Raw genomic sequence first — 22,847 nt, 5'->3', positions numbered from 1 at the left:
GTGCCCGACAAGACAGTCACATCTATGGCAAGTTTTACAGGAAGCGTGGGGTGAAATGTCACCTGAGTATCTGGAAAAACTGACAGCTAGAATGCCAAGGATCTGCAAAGCTGTCATTGCCGCACGTGGAGGATTTTTTGATGAGAAATCTTTGAAGTAATTTAAGAAGTTCTTAATTTTTTTTTCAAATTGTAATTGTAATTTTTCACATTATTAATGTCCTGACTATACATTGTGATCAGTTGATTGCCACTTTGGTGAATAAAAGTACCAATTTCTTTCCATAAGAGCAAAATCTGTACATTATTCCAAACTTTTGGCTGCCAGTGTATATATATATATTACACCAGATGAGGTTTAATGAGAAATAAGGTTTATTATTATTCACAAGATATGAAGTTGGAGACACGATGGATGTGCTGACAGGGCATGGTTCATAAAATTGCATTTTTCTTTGCATGTCCTCGCTTCAATTTAGAACTCTTTATTATCTAATTAAAATAACAAAATAAGAATTGAAGTGAGGGTAAAAATATTGATGAATATTGTCAATGATGAAATATTTAGATCTCCATGTGATATTTTTTCACCTCTAGAAACTGCTATTATAATGTAGAATCCAGCCGTTCTAACTGTAGACTCCTTCAGCATCAGCCACACAGGAACACTGAGGAATAAAAAATTATCGGCAACTATCGGCATAGATTTTTGCCGATAACCGATAGTTCCAAAAAGCATCTATCAGCATAGATTAATTGGTAAAACCATTATATCGGTCTTCCTCTACACAGTATATTGTATAATGCGTGTATGTACAGGTATATATATATATATACAATACTCTTCATCTGGTGATGGTGAATATAAAAAGCTTAATTTGGTAAATACTTAAATATTGAGCATTGCAACACAGCCAAGTCATCATCATTTCAAAATAAGAGCCCCTTGTGTGTTTTGGGGGGGTTTTTTTACAGTTAAAAGACCACACGCACCAAGTCTTCTTATTTTGGGATTTTAGTTAAACAAAAAATAACATATGAGATTTTATTTATTTTGGAGTCTTGTAGGCTACAAGACTCCAAAATAAATAAAATCTCAGATGTGGGTTTTTTTTCATGGTAAGGAAAGACTAAGATTTTATTTCTTATTTATTTTTTATTTTTTTTACATTCTATAAATCAGTTTTTTAAACTAATGGCTGATTAATAGGTTATTGGCCTTTCCCACCACCTTAGTTATTGGTATCAGCAAAATCGGCCTCTAGTATAATGTAGGTATCATCATTGTGGTGGTATGGCAGAGCATGATTTTTTGGGATTTTGGAAAATTTTTATTTGCAGATAAACTGCTTGTATTTTATTGTAAGTTCTTAATGGTCTTTCTTGCCAAAGATCTATGTATATAGTACATTTATAAAAATACAAGAACATTTACAGGGGCAGGCTTTAGAAGTTACTGTAAAAGTACATTTGGTTAGTTGACTGCAGAGCAACCCTTGACTAGAACATACTTCTGTTTTCTCTAGAAATTTAAACTGAACATCACATTTTCTATGTAACTTTGTTATAAGCGTGCTAATTATGTTTGATTTTATGTGTTTTTGGAATTTGTTATATGTGTGATATTGTTTGAGACAGTTGTGATGACATGTTTCAAAAGAATGTATTCAAATGTATAGATTGCTTTTCTTTGGCTTAGTGTAGGGTATTCTTTTTAACATCAACCTGTCCAGAGACAACAGATACAAATAAGAAAATGAATTACTTTTATATAACAGTGTTCAAGTACTTAATGTGTATTGTCCCTGAAAAATAAATATAAACACACATTTTGTATTCTTATTTTATTTTTTAACTTTTTTTTAAGTGCACAATATTTTAAATTCACTATTATTTTAAAAATAGCCCCTGATGTTATCAGTCTCTCCAGTCTGTCAGTAGACCCTCTTCTTTTATTTTTCCTTCTCTTGGCTTCTTAATGGATCTGTTTGATCATTGAGGGACCCTAATTGGCTCGATGAGACACCTAATTGTACTGAGAAGGAGAGAACAACATTAAAACAGTGACAACACTTATTCCCTTTAGTTTCACACAGCTTCACTATTGGCAACACACAAAAACACACAACTCGCCAGATGCAAATTAATAACATTTTGCAGCAAGAAGCGAAGACGTGAGGACATCTTTCGCTCCTTCACCAATTTCTCAATTTGGTTGAAATATTTATTCGTGACTGAAAGAACAAAAAAACAACAAAAGCGTGTAAGATTTAAAAACTTCATTTGAGACATGGATGTTGTAACAGACCACTATTTACGGTCCAATATACTGTGTTGTTACAAACCTCAGGGATTAATAATATATGGCACCAGTTTGTCTAGCACATCCCTGCAAATACAGTACAAGGTTATGTTTAACCCACATACTGTACACTCTGTTATGATTCTGGGCTCACCTTTGTGCTCTTAAACTCCAGGTGCTGTCCAACTGTGGTAAAGAGCTTGCAGAGGCACTTGAGCGATTCTTCGTCGTGGTGTTTCAATAACTGCATGACGCACTCATGCATGATGGCCTCTGTAACCATCTGTATGTTGAAAAGCTACCCAATGAACTTTATATTCCCAATTGAGTGTCTCCTCGCCTTGTTCATCGCCTCTTCTAACTCTTCTTTCAGTCTTTCCTTTTCAGCCTGAGCGGGAGAAGAGAAGGAGAGAGAGCTTAGAAACAATCCTAGAGAGCTCATTGTGGACAAACAAAGTCATTAAATCAGCATAGATATACCCATACAACATCTGGAGACACAATTTCAAAGTGCTAAAATTAAGGAAATACATTGAGTACCAAAGCACTTACTGATTTGGCTGCCTCAACTTCTCTGCCAAGATGACATCATCTGCCTCTTCCTTATAAAACTGCTTTTTGCAGAGTCTTAGCAAAAGCACCCAAAATTGTACAGTGCTGTTGTGCAAGTACATCTACAAACACAGTACACATAAATAACTGAGATTGGAATGTGAAATCTTCATGCTGTGTTTTGAGCTAAAGATTTATTCTGAAGCACCATATGATTTCAAAATCAGCATTCAACACACAAACTTTTCATTATCAGGTTCAGAAGCCCAATGACCCACTGAAATTGTTAGGTAGTGGAGAAGTGTGAATTTGAAGACTGGCCCAATATTACGAAACTTGCTCACCTTGGCAAGACTGTTGCACATCTTTGCATAAGTGGCTGTAAATTCCTTCTTAAGATCTTGCTGATGAACAAACATGACCTCACACCCTCAACTAACATATAGGTTTTTATTAACTTTACTTTGACAGTCTCAACAGCAAGATGATCCACACTCCTTTTTCTCAATTTCTTATATTTTATTCATGTCACGGTCTCGGTGAGTCTGCTGGTTTGTTTTCTTTTGTCATTACCTTCTCTCTGTTGGGTGAGAAACACATTAACTTTACTTTGAAAATAAAAACATACAATGTAGGGTTATTGTTTATGAAATCTTAGGAAGAATCTTTAGACCTGCTTAAGTCTTTATCTTTGCCATTGTTCTCTTATGTGGGTTGATATTGTCAATCTAATGTAGAACTGTCTTTTTACCAAAAAATGTAGCCTAAAACTGAAAAAAGAGCATTACATTACTAAACACTGTCAGGATTTATGCATAGGCAAGTTCAGTGACACTTCACAATCTTTTTATGAGCACCACAGAAAAGAACTGAGAATAAAATGCAAATTGTTCATCTTTTTTTTTTTTTTTTCACCCAATTTGGCATGACCAATGTGCTTTTAAGTCCTTGTGGTCATGTAGTGATTTGCCTCAATCCAGGTGGTGGAGGACAAATCCCAGCTGCCTCTGCATCTGAGACTGTCAACCTGTGCATCTGATCACATGGCTTGTTGAGTGTGTTGAGTGAGAGACATAGTGCATGTGGAGGTTCATGCCATTCACTGTGGCATCCACACTCAACTCACCATGTGCCCCACTGAGAACAAACCACTTTATAGTGACCATGAGGAGGTTACCCCATGTGACTCTACCCTCCCTAGCAACCGGGCCAATTTGGTTGCTTAGAAGACCTGGCTGAAAGTTTCTCAGCACGCCCTGGGATTCGAACTAGTGAACTAGCGAACTCCAGGGGTGGTAGCCAGCATCTTTTACCACTGAGCTACCCAGGCCCCCTTGGTTTTTATCATTGATTTATCTTTTGTGAAAAAAGCTGTGCATATGAGCTGACATCATGTAACAGCTTTGAAATTTTTTTTAAGTCTGTAGTTTTGACTACACCCTGCTGCTAAACAATTTGCATAAATAAATCTGATTGAATAAGACTCGATAAAATGCGCTCACCTAAATGCTTACCACTGTGATTTTATCAAAATCATTTGGAAGGTCAGATAAAGTGATTGGCGGACCTCATTGAATCACTGACTTGCATTAAATAAAGATATTACATTGTACCAGGACACTCTGAGAAGTGGTGGTACGCAAGAAAAACTGCCGGTACATTGTAGATTAAATTCTAGAAGTGCAGGTACTGTGTATCGCTGCGTACCGCCCCATTTCAAGCACTGTTGACAACTCATGATAAAAAGTTAATGAGCGATAAAGCCAACCATATTATAGCCAAGCTTGGCAAACATCACTTTCTCATTGTTCATTTAAAATTTCTATACTATCAAATGCAACATATGGTGTAGTTTCTACATCATGGTCCGACATAAAGACAACCACTAAATTGACTAATTTCTCCATACACACAGTACGATAAATCTTTTTTCACATTCATTTGTTGTTACTGAAAATGACCTTGGCTATATTGATTTTACAGTAAAATACTGATAACAGTGTTTTATTGCAAGAAATTACTATTAAATCTTATAAAATCCTGGCATTTTTTACAGTGTAGATTTCATACTAAAAGTGTGTGTACACACAAAAGTCAGATTTTGTGCATGCACAAAAGTTTTCAGATTTATTTATTTCATCTGCATGCAATTTACATATGCAAGAAGGGATCAAGGCATGTCAGAATTTAATGTTTGAGTTACATTCTGTCTACTGAGAAATCTTCATCTGATTGATTTTTGAAGGCAGCATAGATATATTCTTCACTGTCTATGAAATCACACAATCATGTGCGTGCGTTCGACCACGGTTGAACTAAAGAAAGAAAATGGTGGCCGAAGAGGCAGTTTACAGCCAATTTATGTATAAATGTACGTTTTTCTTTCTCATTTTTTTACAACTTTTGATTTCATTTCTAGCGAGAAATTAGTAATGTAATTATTAAATATACACTTGGTTATGGCCAAAACTATCTTGATTTTGTTCTATATTATTAGACCTTTGTGGTTCAATTGGACTGAATGAATGCTGGTATCCTAGAAATGATGTGACATAGTGCTGCCTCTGAAGCCTGTCCGAAACCAGTTTCTGGAGGAACCTTTGTATGCTAACACTGTCTGTTATGTCATTGACTGATAGGTCATTGAGGTTTCGGACACCCAACTATCACTGTCCAATGGGTCCGGCAGTGTCCTGCATTATACTATTTGTTTTACCAAGCCATTCCATGTCAGTCAGAGTTAAGTGCGTATCATAGATTTATCTTTATTCAAATGTTGTCCTCAGAATGTTATTTCTGTAACACTATTTGAAGCGCATGGCCTTTGGGAACCGAAAATATCATGAGCCAAGAAATCGAGAGTTACGTATGTAACCGTGGTTCTATGAGTTCTGCATGATCGCCAGAGGCAGTGCTTCACACTGGATATTACTTCTCTTTGCAGATGCACAGGTTGAGTCTAATATCAACAAAGTCACCCATGACCCAGGATGACACGGGGTCCTCCCCTATTTAATACTGTGACTTCCTGCAGACTGTACCTGCGGAATCTTCTTGCCCAGACTCTGAGTGAAAGAAAGCTCTGGCGGTCATCCAGAACTCAGTTACATACATAGGCAGTTCTTCACACTGTATAACTCATAACAACAAGGTCACAAGGAGGCCATGCTTACCCAAGAGGAAGTTGAAGGCCTCATAAAGATAGCTTTCTCAATATCTCGGTGTAGAGACGAGGAGGGCGGGGCCAGGCTGGAATGAGACACACCCGTTCCCCAATCAGCCTGATGGGGTGCGCGAGGGATAAAGGCGGCCGGGGACGACAGTTCGAGAGAGAGAGAATTGCAGGCAGCTGTACTGTGTGGTTTTGGTTGTGTGTTTTGTTTAAATTGTTTATTAAATTATTATTTATATTATTAAGCCAGTTCTCACCTCCTCCTTTCCACTGAACCCCCTTACACTGGTGCCGAAACCCGGGAAGGAGGAGGGATTCCCGTCGCAGGGTCCTCGACACTGCTGTCCACCCAGGGGAGCGCCGCTGCCGTCCGACGGGGGATGGAGTAGCCCAACCACCCGGACGCGGGGAACGGCCGCCGTCCGCGAGGCGAGTGGGGACGGGACTCCCCGACCGCCTGGAGCCGCTGCCAGGGGCGGAGGAGTGCCCTGCCGTCCCCCGGGAACGCGGAGGGGTCGAGAGAAGACCGCCGTCCACGGGGGGAGGAGGGAAGCGACTCCCCGACTGCCTGGAGTGGTAGGGCCATTGCCAGGGGCGGAGGAGAGTCCCCACGGGACGCCGGGAACGCGGAGGGGCGTTCTGTCCGCTGGGGTTGGAGGTCTGACTCCGGTCCGCCCGGGGAGGAGCGGCTGCAGTCCGCCTGAGAGGGTGGAGTAGTGATCGGGGACCACGCGACGGCGCATCAGAGAACCGGTGAGTTTCTTTTTTCTCTCTCTCCTCTCTCTCTCTCTCTCTGTCGCTCCGTGTTGGCCTTTCCCTCGCCATTTTGTGTTGTTGTTGTTGTTGTTGTTTTTTCCCCTCCTGTCTCCTCCCAGGTCGAGGAAGGTGGGGAGGACCCGCCGGCAGTCGGGGCATAAGGCACGCCCCCCGCCCCCCCCGGCCTGAGGCAACGCCGGGAGGAGTGTAGAGCCGAGGAGGGCGGGGCCGGGCTGGAACGAGACACACCCGGTCCCCAATCAGCCTGATGGGGCGCGCGAGGGGTAAAGGCGGCTGGGGATGACAGTTCGAGAGAGAGAGAATTGCAGGCAGCTGTACTGTGTGGTTTTGGTTGTGTGTTTTGTTTAAATTGTTTATTAAATTATTATTTATATTATTAAGCCGGTTCTCGCCTCCTCCTTTCCACTGAACCCCCTTACACTCAGGGAGCAGCCACATTAATACTGTAATATCTGGAGATGTCCAAGTTGCTGCAGCACAGAAGTCACCTAGAGGGACACCCTTCATTGCTGCCCAAGATGTAGAGATACCTGTAGTCGAGTGGCAACATATTCCAGTTGGCAACGGATAGCTGTGGCCTAAGCATGACTGATCACATCCACCACAATTCAGTGAGACAATCTCTGCTTTGAACCCCTTTTAGGCCCACCATGTGTATTTGACATAGGAGGATTAAACACTGCCAGTTCAATGACCTGGTTCATAAATAAGGCCGAGAGCCTCTTGGGAGAAATGACAGGTTGGGCCACAATGTCACTACTGCGCTGTCCACATTCCAGCATATACAGGATGCTTTAATTGACAATGCGTGAAGCTCACTTACACGCTTAGCTGAAGTAATGTCCAGGAGAAATACAATTTTCAGCTAGAGTCACTTCAAGTCCCTCTGCTCCAGGGGCTCAAAGGGAGGCAGTGTAAGCGACTTTAAAACAAGATTCAGGTCCCATGAGGGCACCCAAATGACCTGAAGGGGGCGTAATCACTGAGTACCTCTGAGAAACTGAGTAATTAATACATGAGACCCCAATGGCTGACCATCCACCTTTAAATGATGTGCTGAAATTGTGGCCACATATACTTTTAGGCTGGAGGCTGCTCTATTACTTTCTAGCAGGGACTGCAGAAAATGTAATACCAGTGGTATTGAGCAGTGTTCTGGGGCCGCTGCTTGTTCCATACACCACTCAGAGAACAACTTCCACCAACAAGCTTAGACACTCCTGGTGGAGGGTGCTCTAGAGTTAAATTTTTGCACATCTTGGCTAAAGGCCTTCAAATGTGGTTCTGGCCCCTCAGAGGCCAAACACAGAGCTGCAGACAGTTTGGATCCAAGTGCCAAATCTGACCCTCTAACTGGTGGAGGAGATCCTCCCTCCTGGGAAGTCTCCATGGTTGCCCCTCAAGGAACTTGTACAGTATTGGAAAAAATGGACTCCCGGGACAAATTGGTGACACTAGAAGGAGACTGTGGTGTCCCCGAAGGGTGAAGAGTTGCCAGTATTAAGGGAGTCAGAGGAAAGGCATAGAATATAAGGTCTGGCCAGGCATGAACTATTGCATCCTGACCCAAAGGGCTGGATTCCTCCATCAGGCAGAACCAGAGGGGGCAGTGGGTCGAGGATGCTGAGGCAAAGAGGTCCACCGGCACTTTTCTTAACCAATACCAGATCAAATATACCACCTCTGGGTTGAGTCTCCACTCCCCCGAGGGAGGTTTGTGGTGTGACAAAAAATCTGCCACCATGTTTGACACTCCTGGGAGGTGCATTGTTCTGATGCTTGCAAAAGGAGGGAAGGCCCAAGTCAGAAGTTCCTATGCCACTCACAGGAATTGGCTGGACCTGGTGCCCCCCTGATGGTTGAGGTGATAAACCACTGATGTTTTGTCTGATCTGATAAGAACTAGCCTGCCCTTCAGGAATGGCCCAAAGTGAGTTTGCAAAAGGAGTTTGCAGGCTCTTGCTGACATTTACAGCGAGGCTCAGCTGGGTAACATGGGAAAGCAGCAAGGTGGTTTCCTCTACTGCCTGCTCTTGAGATGGAGCATAGAGGAGTCAGTAATCCAAGTATGGGAGCATCTGCTTGGATTGGAGACAAAGCTGCAGCCACACACCTGGTGAAGATCTGTGAGGACAGAATGGGAATGGGAGGACACAGAACTGATAGACCTGGCCCTGGAATGCAAAGCAGAGGAATGGCCTGTGTTGTGGTGCAATTGTGACATGAAAGTATGCATCCTTCAAATCTACTGTGGTGAACCACTGCTGCTGCATAACTGCCAGGAGACCATCAGGCGTGTGCAGCATGTGAAATGGCAATACCTTGAGAAACTGGTTGAGGCCATGAAGGTCAACTATGGGCCATACACCACTGTCTTTTTTTGAAAATATGAAATACACTTGAATTGAATGAACTGACAGAGCTGATTCTGTTATCAAATATTTTTTAGAAAGAGCGCTACATTGCATGATTTACCATTGTACCAGGCAACTGATTTTCTACATAGCTGTGCTAGTTTAATGTCTCTCTAATAATAATAATAATTAATAATAATTTTAACTCAAATCAGTATTTAAGGGAGAGTCACGTGACACCATGCAAGGATTGGACATGTGATCGCACTTTGCTAGTTTGAATACTTTTAATGACATAAACCGGTGAGATTCGATACACTCTGTTCCATAACTGTTCTAGGAGTACAATATGTCAAAGAATTCAAAATCCTCAGGCTCTGGAGACATTAAAAACACTTATGTGCTCAAGCTGACGCCCCCGAGCAGGCCGCAAGCCTGGGAGTCAACTTAGTCGGGGAGGTTCGGGAAATGCGGCAAGAGATGCTGAACATATTGGCAATGCTGATGAAGATCGTTGCTGACTTGGAGGATCTTGCTGTGATACGTCGATTGATCACTATGGCAGTGATGTATGGAGGCGAAGTTCACTGATGTGGGAACAAGAGTGGGGGATGTCAAGAAATGAATTGATTACCTGGAGTCATCAGAGAGGGAATTATCTGCTAATCCGCTAGTGACCAAGGTGGATTTGGAGTGTGTCTGGGAGAAGTTGGAGGACATGGAGAACCATAGCTGGCAGAATATCGTCCGTATTATCAGAGATCCTGAGGGAGCAGAGGGACAGGATATGTTGAAGTTCCTGGATGGCCTCTTTCCGAATCTGCTCGAAATAGCAGGCCATAAGCTGGAAATCGAGCGAGCTCACAGGGTTCCTGCTCAACGATCCATGGAGGGAGACAGGCCCTGATAAATTCTGACCAAATTTCTGAGATCATCCGATAAAGATCTTGTGTTACGCGAGGCGAGGAGTAAAGGAAGGCTTTCTTGGAAGAACCACAAAATTTCTTGTTCCCAGACTTTCGAATTCGACAAGAGAGAAATGTGATCGATTCAAGGAATGCAAGAAACATTTACATCAATGGAAGGTCGCTTTTGCACTGATATTCCCAGCCAAACTGAGAATAGATGCTAAGGATGGCCGTAAAACATTCACATGCCCACAGAGAAACAATAAAATCAGTGGAGTGAGTAAGTCATCTTGTTGCACTCACATTGTTGCCAAGTGGACCGGCTCACTCAACATTCGCTTGACTGTTTGAGGAATCTGCACGCTTTTTTTGTGCTGTTCCGCCTAGCAGCTGGAGTTTAATTTGTAGAGTAATACACCTTCAGGACAGTTTTATGGATGAATCTACACTCTCTTTGTGCTTATTCCTCCTATTGGCTGGAGTTTGTTTTGTGGAGTATTTCTTGCAAAGTCAGTGGAGTGAGTAAGTCATCTATTTGCACTCATGTTGCAGCCTAGTGGACTGGCTCACTGAACATTTGCTTGACTGTCTGAGGAATCTGTGCGTTCTATTTTGTGCTGGTTCCGCCTATCGGCTGGAGTTTATTTTGTAGAGTAACACACTTTCAGGACAGTTTGATGGATGAATCTACATGCTCTTTGTGCGTATTCCGCCTATTGGCTGGAGTTTGTTTTATAGATTATCTTTTGCTGTGTAATTCTGTCTCACAAAATTTATATAGAAACACCAGAATTGAGCAAACCGACAGCAAGGTTGTCGCGGGGGTTCTCGTAGGTGTGCATGGACTGTTTAAGTTTGGAGGGATGGACGCCAGTTGGCGCTGTCGTGCATGGGGTTAATGCGCACGTTTTTTCCTTTTTCTGTTTTTTTTTGTTCTGGGAGATGTTCAGGTTTTGATTGTTGCACTAATGTTGGAATGTGGTCTTTATAATCTTGTTTTTGACACACGATTTATTTTTCTTATATGTCAAAATGTGAAATGTTATATGAGTGGATTGTCTCTCTCCACGTGGAATGTGAATGGGTTGGGGCACCCCATAAAAAGAAGGAAGCATATTTCTCTTCTTAAGCATAAGAAATATGATACATATGATAATGACAGTCATTACACTGATAAGTAAATATCTACAATTCAAATGTCTCAAACAGATTAAAGATAAATTAGGAAGAGTCATTATTGTTTTAGCTGAAATTCAAGGACAAAGTCTTATTTTGGCCAATATTTATGCACCTAACATTGATGATCGGGGCTTTTTTATAGATCTTGAAGGGATGTTGCAAGCCGCTGGCACCCCTCATGATATAATATTGGGAAGAGACTTTAATCTTTTGATGAACTCAGTCCTTGATCATAGTGAAGCAAAAGTGTGCAAGCCCCCTAGAGCAACACTGACACTGACAAAAATCTTGGTCTTACAGATATTTGGAGACTTTTGAACCCATCTGGGAGGGACTATAAATTTTTTTCATCAGTCCATAAGATTTACACTAGAATAGATTTTTTTTTAAATATCTAAGTCCCTCATTTCATCTGTTGCTGATTGTTCAATTGGAAACATTTTAGTCTCAGATCATGCCCTGATGTGTTTAGAGGTGCTGCCACACATGGAGACAAGGAAATCATATAGTTGGTGCTTTAATGTATCCCTTTTCCAAAAAATTTTAAAGACTGAAATCAGTGTCTATATGGAGACCAACTGGTCCTCAGTATCCTCTGTGGGCATGGCTTGGGAGGCATTTAAAGCAGTTCTTAGGGGCCGGATCATACAGGATGCATCATTCACCAAAAAATCCAAAGCGCAAGAATTCGTGGAATTGGAAGTGAATATAAAAAATGCCCAGGCAGATCTGAAGCACCAAATGTTGTCTAATGGCCTCAGGGAATTGACCCGCTTGAAATACAGATATAATACTATTTAGTCTCAGAAGGTGGAGTTTTGGCTATTCAGGGCAAGTGGGGGGATAAGGCAGGGAAATTCTAGCTAGATATATAAAACAGAGAGAGTCTTTTTCTACTATTCCCTCAATTAAATCTGCTGGTGGTGATATATTTACCTTGGCCACTGATATTAGTAATGCCTTTAAATAATTCTTTCTTTATCTTTACAGTTCCACATCTTCGTCTACTGATGAGGATATTAGAAACTTTGTGGAACCATTAGAACTTCCTAGACGGATGACTGAGCAAAAAAATTATCTTGATTCTGAGGTGATCTTGGAGGAGCTTGGCAAGGTAATTAAGGCCTTGCCTACAGGCAAGGCTCTGGGGCCAGATGGCTTTGCTGCTGAATTTTTTTAATCATATTCTACAGAACTGGCTCCACATTTGCTAGAAATTTATATGGAATCATTAAAGAATGGTAAGCTTCCGCCAACCATGATGCAAGCCTGGATCAGTCTGATTCTTAAAAAAGACAAAGATCCAAATGAGTGTAAGAGTTACCGTCCAATTTCCCTGATCCAGCTAGACGTTTAAAATATTGTGTAAAATGTTGGCTAACCGATTAATTAAAGTTATGAAATTTCTTATACACATAGATCAGGTGGGGTTTATTCAGGCCATAGCTCTTCTGATAACATTAGGTGTTTCGCCACTGACCACATGATATTGATGAATGATCAGACTCCGGTCGCTGCTATCTCACTTGATGCCGAAAAGGCGTTTGATATGGTAGAATGGGGAGGGAATACTTTTTAAGACTTTGGAATTGTACGTGTTCGGGAATACTTTTATTGGATGGATTTAGTTACTTTATAGACACCCCATAGTGGCGGTACAAACAAATGGATTAATTTCTGATTATTTTACTCTGAATAGGGCCACCCGGCAGGGTTATTATTCATCTCCGACCCTACTAGATCTATGCCTTGCCTCACAAAATTATTAATTAATTTTCTAAGTTCTCAGGATACAGAGTTAATTGGTCTAAATCCAAAATTTTGGCTCTGACAGCGTATTGCCCTGTAACAGCTTTTCAGCTGGGCAACTTCCAGTGGCCCAAGCAGGGCATTAAGTATTTGGGCATTTTATTTCCATCAAGTTTGAGTGATTTAATTAGAGTTAATTTTGACCCTTTAATTAAAAGGTTTTTGAGTGATGTGGACTGGTGTGCTTCTTTACTTTTGTCTATGATTAGGAAGGTTAATGTTATAAAAATGAACTGTATTTCAAAATTCAACTACTTACTACATTTTCTCCCCACTGAAGTTCCACTCACTTATTTTAAACAATTTGATAGTATAGCCAAATCCTTTATTTGGAATGGTAAACGTCCTCGGATGCATTTTAATAAGTTACACTGGCCAGTTGACAAAGGTGGGTTAGGTCTCCCCAAGATTTTATTTTACTGTTATGCTTTTGGTCTCATTGGTCGCTCCCACCGGAGAGGGCCCCTCCCTAGTTTTGCATTGAACAAGAGGCCCTTGCCCCTATTTCACAATTACAAAGTCTTTCTACCAAATTTCCCAGAAAGGTCAAATCTCATCCCGTCATTTCGCACTTGCAGTGTGGTCAAAGTTTTCCCGCATGTTCAGTTCTGATATTTATCTGAATGTTGCCTCAAGCATATGGTTGAACCCTAAATTATGCATTGATAAGTCCCCCTTTTACTGGATGGAGTGGATTGAGAGGGGTGTTGAATACCTTAATTCTGTACTTATCTGATTCATAAAGCACTCATTAAAAAAAATGCGTTGCCTTTCACAAAACTGTTATTTTGAAAAATTTAAATGTAACTGTCCACAAGATAGAGATTTGCAATGTTATCAAGGGCCATGCCACAGTTAATCCAGAATAAACTACATCATTTGGTGCATACGAGGCTTGCATAATCATTTTACATACAGTTTCATACAAAAGTAACTCATACACAGTTTCAGTGGTCAGTATTGACTTTATTAAAAAAAAAATCAGTGTGGTCAAAGTTTTCCCGCATGTTCAGTTCTGATATTTATCTGAATGTTGCCTCAAGCATATGGTTGAACCCTAAATTATGCATTGATAAGTCCCCCTTTTACTGGATGGAGTGGATTGAGAGGGGTGTTGCTATGCTTGGATATGTACAAAAATGGAGTATTGAGATCTTTTGATAATATTATACAGCAATTTGGGATTCCAAGGTCTCAATTCTTCAGATATTTACAGTTGCGCCATTTATTATGTACTGTCTTTGGAAGTAGTATACAGTCCCCTAAAGCGGCAGACACCCTTAGTGTGGTGATTGCTGCTTTTGGGAAGGGTCACGAAGCATTGGTGTACTATTCTTTGCTGATTCAGAGTCTTGGCGATGGAGCTTTATCATCTCTCAAGGGGTTAAGGGAAAAGGATTTGAACGTGGCACTGGAGGATGGGGAGTGGGAAAGCATTCTAAAAAATGTCAAATCTATGTCCAGAGACGCTAAGGTACATCTTATGCAATTTAAGATCATACATTGTTTCTATTGGACCCCCTTTAGGTTGTATAGACTTGGTTTAATAGATACACCTACCTGCTGGAGATGCCAGTCGGAAGATGGGGACATGTTGGGGGGGATAATAATAGGGATATAAATGATTCCATGAATTTATGTTCTGTTCGTCCTAATTTTGTATTTTTTGCATTTTTTATGTGTGGAATCAATAAAAAATGTTAATGACAACAACAAAAAATCAGTATTTAATGTTCATTTATTTATTTATTTGGTAAGTAGCCATGTAATAATAGAGATAATGTAAAGTATCCCTTATATATAAATTATTGAATACCTTAATTCTGTACTTATCTGATTCATAAAGCACTCATTAAAAAAAATGCGTTGCCTTTAATAAAACTGTTATTTTGAAAAATTAAAATGTAACTGTCCACAAGATAGAGATTTGCAATGTTATCAAGGGCCATGCCACAGTTAATCCAGAATAAACTACATAATTTGGTGCATACAAGGCTTGCATAATCATTTTACATACAGTTTCATACAAAAGTAACTCATACACAGTTTCAGTGGTCAGAACTGACTTTATTAAAAAAAAAAAAAAAAAAAAATTTTTTTTAATTGTGACACTTAAGTGTGAGTAACCACTACATTTTGCTCCTGTATTTTAAGACGTCAGCTTGACAGACTTTAAAGTACTACTTTTTGAACAAAAGCTAATTCTTGAACAATAAGCTTCGATACTTAAGTGGGTAAATCTTAAAGTTAACGTATACTGTATTTTGAACAGTGCAAACGAAAAGAGCCATCACAGTACATCAGGATTTAAGGAATATTACTAAACAATTATGATATTTACATTTTTATTCTGGATATTTACAACTGTTAATGAACTACATTATGTATTTTTATTAGCAGGCTGTGTGTAGTCAGCCATGCTTTTAGGTGAAGTGTGTACATTTTTTTATGTTAAAATACTTGCTTTTTTGAATCCCAGTTTAATATGAAGAGTCAACTATAAGTAAGAAATTGGTAGGTTGATGTCCTGAAAAGTGTAAACACTGTGACTCTGTGGTGCTTTCAGATCATTGCTCTGTCTGTTTGAGCATCCCAAACAGCCTGACACAACAACATGGACTTAACCAATTGCGTGAATTTGGGGCGGGACGATCCTTTTGTTTAACCAATGGCAGACAGCGGGAGTGTTAGCGAAACTTGCTTGAAAACAGTCATTATTTTTGTAATTCTGTTTGGTGCCACTAATGACGCAGAAATTATACACTTTACCATGTTGTAGAATTATTTGTACCTTACATCTCATAAAAATACAGTACCACAGAATAACAAAATAAAATTGTTACAATCAGGTTTAGTACACAATTACTTCTGTTTTAAAATGTTACTCTTCTGTCTTACTATTAAATGTTACTATTTTCTAAATACAATCCATTGGTTCAATCCCTCTTGTAAAAGAAATACCCCAAAAATCCTTTATTTTGTCTGCACAACATTAGCACTAAATCATAATTTTATGGACCTGAGGACCCAATAGATATACTAAACAAGATTCAATACATTTGTTAACCAAACATAACAAATTTCTTGACTTGCTACCATAAATTATTAATGTACTTGAGTAGTGACAGAACTTTCAAAAAACAAATGCTCTCTGTTCACTTATTATACATTCATTTACATAACATTTATTTAATTGCCGACAAGACTGTGTTGAATACACTGAAAACACCACATAGCTTTACAACATATTTATATTTTATATTAATACTTACAGGATTTTCATATGAAAAAGGTCATTAGCCCCTTATTCCCATGTGATAAGATATCATTGTTCAAAAACAAAAAAATTCAAAGTATAAAAATATAAACTTTCATTAAGTTTATATATATCCACAGATTTTTAGTTACATGTTACAATGACATTTAATGGCAAACAAAAACAAAGAAAAAAGCCCCAACAAATTACTGGAATAGAACCTCTTTTGAGAAAAATCTGGCACTTAAGAGAGATGACGTAGTGAACACTTCATCAAAACAGTGGTAACTTAAGCAGCTTTGTATGTTGACCTTTGTCCTTTATGCATGGGTACTCGCACGCAACTTTTCATGACCCGCAAGAACAGACAAATTTTTTTGTTAAGATGTGGTGCATCAGAACCAAGGTAATTATTGTTAAAGAAAAGAACCAGCAGTGAAAAAATATTTTTGTTAACTGAAATAAAAACACAAATTTACAAAAGAACAAAAACTAAAAAATGCACTACAATTTAAATAAAAACTCCAGTTACAGAGAAAATTTGTTTAGTTTTCATATCTTTGGTCATTTTAGGATGGTCTGATTAATCTCTAAATCTATAAGAAAACATCATTATAAGCTGCAGCCTGATTGATATGTAAAACAACATATCACAGTTCACTTGTTGCATTTTCTGATAAAGTGTTGTGTTGTTTTTGGCAGATGGACTTACTGGTGGTGCTGTTACTGAATAAGGTGGGCCATTTTCCATGGATCTTCCTTTGATATAGGCTTTATCCCATTTCTGGAGCCAGGCTTTCTAACTTGCACCCTCTTACTGAAAAGGCGAGCTCCGCCGCTGCCCCCTGCACTCTTTATGTGACCCCATGAGTCCACGGGCCCCTGGTTGAAAACCCTGCTTATAAGGCATGACAACTACAGCTAATACTGAAACTAAATACAAACGAAAACTAGTTATGCTTCCATCCAAGTTGTGCATTTACTTTATGCAAAAAAATAATATCGCAAAAACAATGTGTAAATCGTCAAAATTGTCTCATGTCTTTGAGAGCCAGCGTATCACACAGTTCTGGGAGCACTATGTGTGTGCATTCCTCCTTCCTTATGTCTTTGCACAGCATATCTATCATTTTTATTTCAAAAGTGTCAATAAACCTGCTCTTTGGCACAGTTCAAGTTTGTATTCAACTTAACTGCTCTGCAAACTCTTTGCAAGCTTTGGATTTTCAGGACACCGTTATTACAGGACGACCAGAGCAACATTTCTGATGCGATGATTGGAGTTTTTAGTCACATTACTTTTTTGATGCGCATCTTGTATTCCTAATTAATTTAATATGAGTTTATTTGGTTAATGTGTTTCCATAATAGTTTATGTACATTTCTTCTTATCAAATAAAAAAATTATCCACCTCAAGCAATCTTAAACGTTTTTTGTGAGCATTTTGGAGATTTTATCCACATCTTGGTGTTACCTTTCAGCAGTTTTTTTGCGACATCCCAAAATGCACATATAAATACGTGGATGGAAACCCAGCTTCTCTTTTTTTCCAAAGATTCAAACAAAACAAAAATGATTTATGTACAGTTAAACTAAATAAAAACTAAACTGAAATTTAATCAAATCAAATGACAAAATGAAATAGAAACTAGCGAAATATTCAAAACTATAATAATCCTGATCAGAACAACACTCGTTCAACATTCACATTGCCAACTGAACAATCAAACACACTTAAACAGCTTCGGCCGATGTCTCAGCAGAGACGGACATTGTCAGTTTGGCAATTTTCACTGTGGTCTTCACGCAGCTCTCGGTGGCACGGTTTGCGGCGATGTGTTGAATCCTCTGACAGTCTGATTCCAGGCTGTTGTCGAGCTGCAGAGACGTGCTGGAGGTGCTCCTGCAGCACTGACAGGTTGTAAGAAAGGCCCTGCGCATGTCTTTACTCCTGAGAGCGTAGATTATTGGGTTAACGGTGGAGTTGAGCAGGCAGAGCATACTACAGAATGCAAAAACTGTCTTAATGTTGTCATCCATACGCCAGAACAAATCATACACCATAATAGCCAAAACAGGCCCCCAACAGATCACCAACACCACTAGAATCAGAACCAACGTCTTGGCCAACCGGATGTCCATGCGGACCTGATCTGGCCTGGTGGTCTGGACCTTCGTGCCGTCGGAGGAGTGGATGACCAGGCTTTTTTGTGATGTACGTCTTAGCATCCTAACAGCATGGTGGTGGGCCTTCCAGAGGATGTACATGTAAGCATAGATGATGAATAAGACCAGAACGCTGGTCACTCCAATCCAGAACATCAGGTAGTTCTCATCGATTAGTGGAAAGATGTCAGAACAAACCGAATTTAACCGTTTGCAGTTCCATCCGAGCAGCGGTAGCACGGCAATGATGATGGAGATGATCCACATCATGCAGAAGGCAATCACCGCTTTGGTGCGCGTCACAATACGCCTATACGCCAACGGGCGGTGTATAGATACATATCGGTCAATGGCGGTGAGAAACAGGCTTCCGACAGAAGCTGTAAAAGATGCCGTTACACCGCCCAATTTGAACAGAAAAACGTTTGGACTGTCTTTGCGGTGAAACACGTGGAAGTCCAAGAAGCTGTAGACGAAGATCACACTACCAAGTAGGTCTGCAACGGCCAAGCTACCGATGAAATGGTAGGACGGTCTACAGCGTAGGGTACGTGACTGCAATATCACGCAAAGAACCACCAGGTTCTCCAATACGGTAAAAGTGCCAAGTGTGAGCGACAACACGGCAACAGCGAGCTGCTGACTAGGAGTCAGTATCATGAAACATTCCATGTCCATAAAGTTCTCCCCACACTGGAGGCTACTTCCATCATCTCCAATACTCCAGTTCCCAATCCCATCCGAGCTGTTAGTGGGATAAAATGGGATACCTTTCAGGATGAGTTCCTCATCTGGTGCAACTTTATCCGAGAAAGAGCTTCTGCGGTAGGCAGAGAAAGGCTTCTGCAAGGGGTATCCACCTTTGCCAAAGTCCCCGTCAATGATGTGGTCATCATAGCTGATGTCATTAGAACCAAAGTACTGCAGTCCAGACGTGATGGTCCTGAACGTGGTTTCTGCTACTCCATCCAGAACCGATTTCACATCGGACTTCGAGGCTGGGAACAGCATGGTCAAACAGTGCTTTATAGGAAACTATTGGATGAAAGGGATAGAATGTTTGTTCAAATAAGACTGCGCTCAGATTGACTGTGACGAATGGAAAATAATAGAGAATATACATCTTGACCGATGCTTCACTGAGTGCAAAAATAAAGTATTTTGCTTTTGTTATTTTCTTGCATGGATGGGCACCTAGGGATTATAACTCTAATTGACTAAGCTTTGAATAACTGATGCTAGCACCTGAGACTCAACCTAAAACAACATACTACGGTTAATTACAAAATTTAGAGACAATCAGTAAAATTCTCTACTTTACAATTATCTACTGTTGTTTAAGAAAAAATTTGGGAAAGTATACTTTCCTATAATTATATACAGTATATTTATTACACACACACACACACACACACACACACACACACACACACACACATATATATATATATAAAATCAGAATATACTGTATAATTAGAAATCCAAATTCATTATTAAAAACCGTATGGCAAAAATTCCTTGTATGTGTAACCATACTTGGCAATAATACTCGGCAAATTTTTTTTTTTTTTTTTTTTTTTTTTTTTTAGTCAAGACTTCAAGGTAAGCATCTAAAAAGAAACTGACATAAAAAAAAAAAATAATAAAAAAAAAAACCTACTTCGTGAAACATTTAGCCTACTGGAGAGAAAGGCGTGACAACCAGCCTCGGTCTCCCCTATACACACACACACACACATACCATCTTAATGTTAATAGGTTATGTTATATACATGGAAGACTTGGGCAAGTTGTCACATGGGCAAGTCACAAAGGTTATATCTCTGTTACTATAAGATTTTGAAACAAACGTCAAATTTCTCTAGTAGTTATGTTGTATGTTAGTTTCAAAAACTTAGTTCTAACCCCTCTTAACGATTTGTTGTTAGTACAATTTTTGTGAATTCTACCTCCAAACTAAAATTTCAGTATCATATTTGTGCTATTGCTGTTGGGTAAATAGATGTAAATATCACAATAAAACCACACTGGCATATATTCAGTAAATGTTCAACTACTGTATATAAAGAAGGTAGATTTTAACCATAAGTGTCTTTTCATCACAAAGGAATTTTTCATTAATGTCAGGTCCGGGCAAGTTGTCCCATGTGTTAAAAATCGATTAATTACAGCATTAGCCGGCAAAAACAACGGTTTGATACTTTTGTATGTTACTTTAATTTTGCTATTTTTTTTTTTGTTTTGTTTTTTTGGAAAAAAATTTGTTTTGAATTTTACTGAAAAGCCTATAATTGACTGTTAAATGGCAGGTTCAATTGTGACAACTTACCCCAATAAAAGATCCACATGTGCAAAACTGCACTTTTTTTGTTAAAAATGTTCAATTGGATTTTATTTTTTTGTAGTCAAGACTTCAAGGTAAGTGTCTATAAAGAAACTGACATTAAAAATAAACCTACTTTGCGAAATATTTAGCGTACTGAAGAGAAAGGTGTGACATCCAGCCTCGGTCTCCCCTATACACACGCACACACATCATTATTAATTTTATTAAAAATATAACATTCTTCTTCTTCTTTTTCTTCTTCTTCTTCTTCTTATTATTATTATTATACACAATGTCAGGTTTTGCCTACACTTATTTTGACTTAATGTCCCCACAAGGATAAAACCTGAAATCAGCAACATTGTGAGCAGCCAAGAGGAAAGCGGCATAGTAAAATAAAATTTCTTAAATACTAAAGTGCTGAAATGCTTTAAGTTTGTGTGCGGACTAGGTTTAGAGGTAGGGGTTAAAAAATATATGTAATAAAACTAAGCTAATTATAATAACAATAGAAGTACCAGACATGATAAAACCATGTAGGTGTGCAAATACTTTTCACCTGTGTGCTCACATCAATGTAAAACTGTATTTCGATTGACTGTATAGCATCATAAAATAAATTCAATTAGGTTTAATTAATATGTGAGTGTAAATTTTTATTTATTTATTTATTGATTTAAATAATCATATTTTATTTCATCTTAAAAATGCTGCATGGCGCGCATTATAGAAGTAACTAATGTTGTATGTGCAGAAAAAGCGATGTCTAAATATACACTTAGAAATCTTCGAAAGCGTTTTATATAGCGTAACAATACCGGCGCAATTGTTTAATAATAATAATAATAATAATAATAATAATAATAATAATAATACACGCAACAGTTGCTAGATGTTGTTTTACCTTCACATAGTTCGCGCAGGTGTCCCGTACAGTCCGCACTGTGTAAAATGATCCAGAACTGATCCGGTCCCACTGCAGTGTGAGTTGAGTATGCACTCTCTGAGGGTTAGTAAGGAATGATGCTGTGCTCTCAGTGTGCATGTGAGATATGCTGCTTGCAGTGCGCATCATATATGACGCATTGACTGTCACATGACCACCCACATACACGAGCATCTTGTGAAAAATGGAAATAATGAAACAGTGTAATAAATGAGGAGATTAGGTTCCTGGTTGACTAGTGCCAAAGGCTCATCCATATAGAATACTGACTGCAAATAGCCTACAAATGCCTTGAAATAGTTTTGGATTCCTGGTTTCCTGGCAAAATGGTCCAGTTTTTTTTTTTTCTTTTTCTTTTTTCTGTTAATTTCTGTGCCTCAGGGTTTTTTGTGCCACATGTCTCAAATTTTTATATGATATTCCCATATTTATCAGTTAATTTATCAGCTACAAATTAAAGCAGCTGTGTTCCAGCAGCTTAACTGGTAGAGCACAACACTATGCCAAGGTCATGGGCTCGAATCGATTCCCTGGGAAATCACACTGTAAAATATATACCTTGGATGCACTGTAAGTAACTTTGGATAAAAATGTCTTCCAAATGCGTAAATGTAGTTTAGACATCTTCTACTTTTTTCTAAACTCAGTAAATTAATGTCAAGTACAATCTGTGTTGTTTTTACCTAACTGACTGATGTATAAAGGCATTTAAAATTATTTGGTTTCCTGGTTGTGCCACTATCAATTCATTTAAAATTATATTTTCACTAAGTACAAATAGTTCTAGATGCAATTTACCGTAGAGTAATTGTACAAGCTACCTTCTTTTCAAAGTACTATTTTATCCCTTAATTAAATACTAAGATACAATATAGGGGCATGTGCAGTGTTCCCACAAAAACCCTTCACCAACCCCTACCTCTAAACCTTACCCTTCCATTACAAAAGTTAACCATGGTTTTACTACAGTAACCATAGTCTCATCATGGTATTTTGTGATACAATCATAGTCACTACAAAATTAAACATGGTTACTATATTAACACCATATTACTGAAGTAACACCATGGTTAATTGCAGTAAAACTATGTCTTCTGCCA

The 22,847-nt window shown here is 39.1% G+C and overlaps 2 protein-coding genes across 5 annotated transcripts in view; one reads left to right on the top strand and one right to left on the bottom strand.

The window, feature by feature from the left end:
* LOC127409881 (unconventional myosin-VI-like) overlaps nucleotides 1-22,847 on the top strand; it is a 490,797-nt gene that overhangs the window by 428,628 nt on the left and 39,322 nt on the right. The gene's annotated exons all lie outside the window — the stretch shown is intronic.
* Nucleotides 1,817-21,803, bottom strand: LOC127409904 (cannabinoid receptor type 1A-like). 4 transcript variants are annotated; one of them, XR_007892055.1, is made up of 5 exons: nucleotides 3,527-4,808; nucleotides 3,198-3,433; nucleotides 2,854-2,975; nucleotides 2,456-2,689; nucleotides 1,817-2,034 (listed from the first exon to the last, which is right to left on the bottom strand). XR_007892055.1 is itself a non-coding variant. In XM_051644871.1 (2 exons), the coding sequence occupies exon 2, from the start codon at nucleotides 19,484-19,486 to the stop codon at nucleotides 18,044-18,046; it is 1,443 nt and encodes a 480-aa protein (XP_051500831.1). In that variant the 5' UTR covers nucleotides 19,487-19,510; nucleotides 21,706-21,803; the 3' UTR covers nucleotides 14,791-18,043. The 4 variants fall into 4 exon arrangements, 1 of the variants encoding a protein (XP_051500831.1); XR_007892054.1 differs by having other exon boundaries at nucleotides 1,824-2,034; nucleotides 3,198-4,808; XR_007892056.1 differs by lacking the exons at nucleotides 2,854-2,975; nucleotides 3,198-3,433; nucleotides 3,527-4,808 and adding an exon at nucleotides 21,706-21,801 and having other exon boundaries at nucleotides 1,821-2,034.

The sequence above is a fragment of the Myxocyprinus asiaticus genome, chromosome 19 (assembly GCF_019703515.2).
Source record: "Myxocyprinus asiaticus isolate MX2 ecotype Aquarium Trade chromosome 19, UBuf_Myxa_2, whole genome shotgun sequence".
Taxonomy (NCBI): Eukaryota; Metazoa; Chordata; class Actinopteri; order Cypriniformes; family Catostomidae; genus Myxocyprinus; species Myxocyprinus asiaticus.
The sequence above is the reverse complement of the archived record's forward strand: the minus strand, read 5'-3'. Positions and strand labels throughout refer to the sequence as shown.